Raw genomic sequence first — 8,335 nt, forward strand, 5'->3', positions numbered from 1 at the left:
TCATACCCCGCTGTAACTCTCTCTTTTTACCCAAATTGGCATTCTATTCTTCATTCTTACTGTTGGAAAGTTTATTATGGTGTCATCCTCAGCTACCCACCTGCATTTGTATGGATTATTCACACATAAATTAAATTAATCAATGCTACAAGCTAGTAAATTGTATTTATATTTTTATATATAATATATGACATTCTTTCACATAGTTTGGAAAATAGAAAAATGCCCAAAATATTCGTTTGGCTAGTCAAAGTAAATACAATGTCCGTTTGACATGTTTTTTTTTCATATTGTTTACTTTTATATCATTAGCTGACAAGATCTTCAACCAACAAGATTCTGTCACGTGTCGGGTTGATAGTTTTTTTCCTTTTAAATATCCGGAGCTGACGAGATTTATTTTGGCTTTCGACGAGATCTTTTTGGCTTCAGACAAGCTTCTTGGATAAGTGGCAGAATCTGGTTGGTTAAAAATCCTGTCGAGTTATGATTAAATGTCGTCGGTTCGACAAGATTTAGAGGTTTGAAATTTTGGGAATAAGAAGGTCAGATCGACTTTTTCTTTATAAAATAGACATTTTGGTCGTTTTCGCTTTGGTATGTATTGATAATTACCATTTTACCCTTGGCATGTATTGATAATTACCTGAACTCAGTAACAAAGTGATGGAGGAATATAGAAGCTTCTAGTCTAGCCAAATCAAGCCCGGGGCATAGCCTGAGCCCTCCTCCAAAAGGTGTGAAGTAAGTGTTGCTACAATTGCTCATATCCTTATTCTGTTGATAACAATAGATTCATATTTTTATAAAATTTAAAAGGGATCAACTATACACACACGGTCTAACATCTGATCATAGGTTTCAAACGGTCGTCCGGATAGATCCCTACCGGCCACTTTGACAAAACAAAAATTTTAAGTTTGAACGCATATGGTCAGAACGATCGCCCATACATTATTCTAACGACCCTTTACCCAGTAACTTTCAAAGTTTGGCTTTTTTTTATATATATATCAAAACGGCCTGAGTACTACCTTTTGATGATGCGAAATCAGATGAGAATGACCTTGCTATAACATGACACATTTAATAAATAATAACAAAAGTGTTTATTACCTGCCACCTCCAAGGGTTAAATTGGTGAGGAGACTCATGGTGATTGTCATCAAGATGGACTGATCTGAAATGAGTCAACACACACCATCCTTTTGGTATCAAGTACCCTTTAATCTCCACATCTTTCATAGCCTTTCTAATCACCCCCATTATTATATTCCCTAATCTTAGTGTTTCTGTAATCACCTGTTTAATCAATTTAACTTATAATAAGTAATTAATTAATTAATAATGTTGTTTTGGTTAATCATCATAGACTATAATTAACTTACATTTTGTGTAAAGGGTAACGACGACATGTAATCATCCCAGCGCGTTACCCCTCCGAGGTCCATTTTACGTCTTTTCAGCTCCATATTTTCCTCCTAATCATCATCGTAATTCATAATTACATAGTGAAGTGGGTAATTAAGAGCATGATCATTAGAGATAAATTATGGCCATAAACAATCATCACATCTCCTAAAAGTTGATTAAATACTATACAACTGCTAATCGTGCATGTCACCTCTTAATTACTTCATAAGGTCATGCAATATGCAATTAGAAGTATTAAAAGCATAAAATAATACATTTAAAAAGAGGATTTAATACAGATGCAATTAAGTACCTTAAGTTGATGGAGTGCTTTGGGACAATCCGATAAGTATTTGATTGCTAAAGTTATAAGTAAAGGGACAGAATCCTCTCCAGGAATCATCAAATCAATGATGTTATCAGATATTAATTCATCCGTTAGTTTTTCATTCTTATCTTTAAGTAACACGTCAGCCACATCCTTTGAACCTTGTGAAATAGCAGCATTGCGTGCCCTTTTATCCGCTATAATATTCAAGACTAATTTCACCATCTTTTTCTTTGCTTGTAATGATCGATGAAGTTGGGTCCCCGGTAGTTTTACGGGTAATGACATGAGACCCGCTATGAAATTCTGAAAATGAACCTTTAAGAACTCCATATCTTCACCCGGGTCTAAACCGATCAAAGCTTTGACAAGCACCTGAAACGCGACCTGGCGTAACAATAAACAATGCAATGAGTTTGTGTAAGTTTTGGTAACAATCATTTGATGGTTAGATAGTCAATGAATGCATCAAGATTGTGAAAAAAACAAATGTATAAATTGTTTTGATAACGACATGTCACATGTGGAAGAAATTGGGGACATATGATTAGTAACATGGACCATATGTAGTGAAATTTGTGGACATAATAATTAAATTATATTGATTATGTAACCAATAACAAGGGTTTTAATTGCTTTATATTATAAAGGTGTTGAAAAAAAATAAAAGTTACATTTACTTTTGTAACTTGTTCTTTGCTTAAACCCCATTTCCCTACAATTAGGCACCCAAGCAAACTACTTTTTGGTTTTGATATTTTGTTTTTTGTTATCACATATGGCCAAAATAGTTAACAGTCGACACCATTTGTTTACGTTGTAAACTAAGGTTATATATTTTACAATTACAATCATAAATCACTAGCGGCGTAATTTGTTACTTGCCTTTTATTTCGATGTAATTTAAATTAGATTTATTCAAAGTGGAATTCATAAATCATGTTTCACACTCAAAAGTTGAAACTTAAAATTTATGATTTTATTAAACATAATATCCAAGAGTGCATAAACGAAAAATCTTAAGTGGCAAAAATTTCATTGCATTAATTGACGGTGATTTAGTTTACTTTTACATGAAAATAGTTAAAAATTTTGTAAATTTTTTATCAATTGATAGAACGACAAATTTGAATCCAAGCAAATGTGAAAATTTTAATAAGTAACACAAACGGTAACATTATAATTTTCTACAAAGGAAAACATTAATTAAACATGGTCAAATGAAGCAACTTGCTTTTTGTTAATTTGGTAAGCAAAAATAATTGTATGAAAAAGAACCAAGGGATGAGTTTTGGCATTTGTGTGCATATTATATATAACATTAGGTTAGAAACCATATATTACATATTTACACAGGTTGAATAAATGCCCGAGTTCAACCGATCATGCATAGTAATGTTATGACTCCAAGATCAGTGAATGTGGTTTTTAAAAGATTGCGTTTTGCAATTCAAATGGGGTAACGACACAGCTTGTTGCCCGCTTGCCTTCTAATTCGATATAATCACTACCTTGCTTATTACAAGAAATCAATAGGTTTACTTCCATAACAAAAAAAAATTATATTAAATACTTAGTAATTAAGATTTAGGAATTGTAAAATGACTCTTTGAGATAAAATCGGATTCAAGTAACGTTTAAGAAAGAATAAATAATAAAATCATAATATTGAAAAATGAATTTGAATTTATATGGTTTTCGTACATTTTTTTTAATTTAAAATTGGTTTTATAACTAAGGTAACTCGTGTGCATACATATGATTAAAGCTTAGTAACTTTTGTTGGTGCTTCTTAAAAGTTACTACTTTTAAAATTAATATTATAAACGTGAAATCTGCTTTGTTTGAGATAATGCTTTCCAAGTGATAAGAAAGACCAATTAAATTTGTTAAAACTAAAAAGTATAATGCATATACATATTAATATATATATAGTTGTGAGTTTTAAAGAAAACATACATGTTTGGTTTCATCTTGAATATAAACAGGACAATCTTCTTTCCAAGTATCCATGGCTTTCAGAACAAGTTTCCTCATGTCACAAGTTACTTGAGCTTTAAGGTACGGAGACTTTAGGAATGAGCCAATAAGACCGTGTATTCTGCGGTGTAAACCGCCGTTGATGCGCAAAATCGAAGACTCTCCCATTAGTTCTGTTAATGATTTCGGGTACGATGGCACAAAACTGTTGGCGTCACTTTGTAACACGATTTTGCTCACTTCTGCATCGGTTGATATGATCGTTGAGCTCCCAAACAAATGAGATTTGAACACCTTCCCATACCTAATAATTAGGAGTGTATGACAAGATGAATTTAGTTTCGGTTTTCATTGAAATTAATAAGCTTAAACTTAGTTTTGTTATTCAAAAAGATATGTTTGCCATCTATTTTAATATGCTCATATGCACACTGCTCTTTTCTAAATCATTATATTTGAACTTTGGAGTCAGCAATGTACACAGTCTAACATTTAATCTCACACAGTTCTAAAATGGAGTCCGATATAAGTCAGATTTTAACAAAAAACATCGAAGTTTGACTATGCTGGACTGCCGTTTTAACAAATATTTTTAAAAGTTGACTCTATGGTGAGCATTTGAATAATATTCAAACGGCTGTTTTGACCAATAATTTTCAAAGTATGTTTTTTATTGTCATAACGACCGTTTGAGTGTTTTGTTGACTGCAGTTTAATAGTGTGAAATCAGATGGTGTGGTGTGTATCTATAACATGACCCTAGGTTGTATAAGCAAATCCAAGTAAACTTACAGGAGACGGCGTTTATCAATGAACGATTGAGGACGATCGGTGTAACTACATGCGACAAAATCTAGAGTTTCACCAATGAAAGGCCATCCCATGGTACCTAAGAGAGTTCTCTTAGCTACCGCCGTTGACGACAATTCCCACAAACGGCGTTTATTGATGAAGAGGACGAGGACGAGAACGAAGAGGAAGAAGGAAGTGAAGATGAACTCCATGACTAGAGGTTTGGAGTTTTGGGTGGCTTGCTTTGTGGTTGTTTAAATATGATTGGAAAGTGAAATGAAATGAAAATATTTATGCACGTACGTGTGGGTGCAAGCGTGCAACTGACTGAGGGCCCGTGTACATATATTGCCTTGATTTAAAGACTCATAAAAGTTTAAACAAAAGTAATATATTCATCCAATTTTTTGTTTATATTTATGAAAAGTGGAGTCTTATAAAAGGGTCTAAATTTCATTTATTCTTCGTTAAGGTACTGATATAGGTCGATTAGCAGATAAAAAATATTAAAGTTAGAAGCAATTTCATGTTCTAGAACGGTCTAATAAATTGGTATAGCTATATAGAATGATACATTGAAGAGTATGAATAATTAAGGTAAGTTAATTTTTATAACAATTCTCTCTTAGTCAACCACTAAATATGGGCATTATACTAAAAACTATGTAAGGTAAGTTAATTGTATTAAATGTATTTATTATATTACCTTGGTGATTAATAAAAACGATTGAGAATTATTTCATAGCATGATATCAGAGCTAACAAAGGATTGAGTATTAAATGTATTTATTGTATTCCCTTGGTGATTAAATGTATTTATTGTATTACCTTGATGATTAATGAAAATGATTGAGACTTATTTCATAACATGATACCAGAGCTGACAAACTTTTCTGTTAACAAAGGAAATACAATAAATACATTTAATACAATATTAAAGTTAATATAATGTCCATATCTAGTGGTTGACAAAGATTATCATCATACATTTTGTTGCCATCTCCACTTTGGTGAGATGTTTAAGGCTTTGATCTTTGGGTGAGAGGTTCAGGGTTTGATTCCTGACAATGGTGGTATAGTAAATAGTAGGAAGAAAGCATTAACATTCAAAAAAAAAAAAAAATCATACATTTTGTTTAGTTCAAATGGGAAAACCATAAAATTACCTAAAAATTGAGAAAACTACTAGTAATCAAATAATTTTTTTTCTAGTTATAAGGTTAGAAAGGTAAAAAAGATATATTTTTTAAATATAAGTTCAGAAATGATAAAAAAATAAAAGAAAATAAAAATAAAAGTCATGTGTTAATGACGAACTATAATTAAATAGAAATTATAAACCCTAAATTTAGGTATGTGGCCGAACTCTATGTACGTATTGTCAAAAAATGAAGGCGTCAAATAAAGACCTAGAATCCGGTTTATAGGTATACAACTAGGCTTTGTTGTCGACTAGGGATGTAAATATGGTTTTTCTTTCTTTCTTTTGTTCCGAAAGACAAATTTTATTTAAACGAAAAAAAAAAAGCCGGAGCATGGCAAACACACAGCAGATTACAATATGAAGCACCAATCTCTCCAAAGTCGAAAGAATAGATTTGTGTTTCGATCTATTCTTTATCCATAAAAAACCGAACAATTTGATGTCTTCCAATATTTTTGACACTTTAGCTTCTTTGTTTAAGAACTGGACTTCATTCATCTTGCATATGTACCACCAACCAATTACAGTAGAAACTTGATAAATTAATACTCGATTATTTAATAAATTCTCTAAGATAATATTTTTTGCCAGTCCCGAATCGGGCATAGGGTGCTAAATTAATAATTCGCTAAAATTATAAGATAATACATTTTTGATAATTTCTTTAGACCCCATATAAAATATAAATTAATAATTCCTTATATATAGCATATTACATGAATGATTTATGAAGGTTTCTTGAAAAATGACTCAATTGTATTTTGTGTTTTGTTGAAATCAATTTCCCCTTGAATCTCGTCTCTAATTTTCCTTAGCATGGTAAGAACTTCTGGTGTTGTTTTCTCATAGCTCAACAAGAAATTGTTCAATGTGATTGCCGCTTTAATAGCTTCGTTTCGCGAAGGGGGCTCCATTGTAGAACTTTCATCATCTTCTTCATCGATATCATCTTTATTAATTCCAATAACGCTTTCAATAATTTCTTCATCAGTCAACAACTGTGCAACTACATTTTCTTCTGGGTGAGTCAGAACATTATACTATAAATTAATAAAATATTTATTAATATATAAATTAATAATTATTAATTTATCGATTAATTAATAACTCTTTTAATTAATAAATTTTGGTGGTCCTAAGTGTATTATTTTATAGAGTTTCTACTGTAAAGTGTTCGAATTAAGTTACTTAACTTTTATATTTAATAAATTAAAGGTTTTAACATGTTTTTAAGCCTTTTTCTTTTTTGTTTCACGCAGGAAATTTTTTTTATCTTTTTTATTAAGTTGACGCTTAATGGCGACGTAGATTTTATTTTTAAATTTTGATATAATTAACGTTTTTTTATTTTTTAATTTAACTACATATATTGCAAATTTCGACCCTCGCATATTATCCTCTATTTCTTTTCTTGACGTGCAAAAAAATTGGTGAGACTCGATTTAGAAAAAATATGCATAAGTGACCTAATTGGAACACTTTTAAAAGATGATTACTATTATATGAGACATTTCCTTACTTATAACTTATAAGTTTCATATAACACCAATTATTCACAATTAATCTTATTATTTTACACTTATTCTTAAATATCAAGTACTCGTTTGAGACCCGTGTATTACACGGAGAATTAATGAAAATTACAATATTGAAACGTTAAACAAAATACAATTAATAACACAATTATCATATATTGTTAATACAATTATAACTTTCATTAAAATTACAAGAATTACAAAGCAAAACATTACGCAATGAGTCTATAAATAAGAAAAAATTTCCTTATACACTACATTTGTGGTTGTATTAGTCAGATTACCTTGTTTATCAAAAATCAGAATCTTGAGCCCAAACATGCTTGTAACTCTTAACAAGGCGACGTATAGCTGTCAATGTGAGAACACGGGTTCTTTCAAGTACAAACTAACTCTAGATAATGATTGACCTTGACTTTTGTTTATGGTCATCGCAAAACATACTGCAAGGGGAAACTGTCGTCTTTGAAATTTATATCCTATTTTGTTGTCTGTTGGAGTCAGTGGTGATCTATGGATCAAAACTGTATGTCCAATGTTAGTTCCAAAAATAATTTTAGCTTCAACTACACGAGTACCCAAATATATAATTTGTAGTCGAGTACCGTTATATAAGCCTTCTTTCTGGTTAAGATTTCTGAGGAGCATAACAGGAACACCAACTTTTAACACAAGCTTGTGGTTTGGTAGTCCAGATATTCTTAGACCATTAAACAGTTTAGGCGAGTATAAAGCTGCATCAACCGTGTCATTGATATATTATGAACTACATATGGTATCTGAACTTAAGTACTCGACTTCATCACCTGGAAAAATACAATTACAAATTACAATTAAATATAAAATATAAATTCATGTTATAAATGCAATGTATGGTAACATAGAGACGTGACCAAAACAACAACTTATCAATTTATCCTATAATATTCAGTTTGATCACAAAAGAGACTACTAAGATTAGCAAAGGATCACCCGAAACAATCAAGTCATATTCCTATATCTACTTCATGTTATAAATGCAACGTATGATTACATAGACAGGTGACAAAAGCAATCAAGTCATCAAATAACCAAATCACACCA

The 8,335-nt window shown here is 31.0% G+C and overlaps 1 protein-coding gene across 1 annotated transcript; it reads right to left on the reverse strand.

Moving 5' to 3' along the window:
- On the reverse strand, positions 1-4,725 carry LOC143535376 (3-epi-6-deoxocathasterone 23-monooxygenase CYP90D1-like). Its single transcript, XM_077029649.1, has 7 exons — positions 4,514-4,725; positions 3,701-4,025; positions 1,727-2,128; positions 1,389-1,481; positions 1,117-1,302; positions 647-777; positions 1-100 (listed from the first exon to the last, which is right to left on the reverse strand). Exons 1-7 carry the CDS (start codon positions 4,723-4,725, stop codon positions 1-3), a joined length of 1,449 nt encoding a protein of 482 aa, XP_076885764.1.
- Between the last annotated feature and the right edge of the window lie 3,610 nt (positions 4,726-8,335).

Source organism: Bidens hawaiensis, unplaced genomic scaffold, assembly GCF_021521415.1.
Source record: "Bidens hawaiensis isolate Kalapana, Puna unplaced genomic scaffold, B.hawaiensis_p1.1 tig00010467_1, whole genome shotgun sequence".
NCBI lineage: Eukaryota > Viridiplantae > Streptophyta > Magnoliopsida > Asterales > Asteraceae > Bidens > Bidens hawaiensis.

Excerpts from the sequence above, each read along its gene's own strand:
- LOC143535376 (XM_077029649.1), bottom strand. The coding sequence starts at position 4,725 with ATGGAGTTCATCTTCACTTCCTTCTTCCTCTTCGTTCTCGTCCTCGTC. Across the intron at positions 778-1,116 it reads TTAACCCTTGGAGGTGGCAG|AATAAGGATATGAGCAATTG; the intron begins GTAATAAACACT and ends TGTTATCAACAG. Across the intron at positions 101-646 it reads CACTTTGTTACTGAGTTCAG|GTGGGTAGCTGAGGATGACA; the intron begins GTAATTATCAAT and ends ATACAAATGCAG.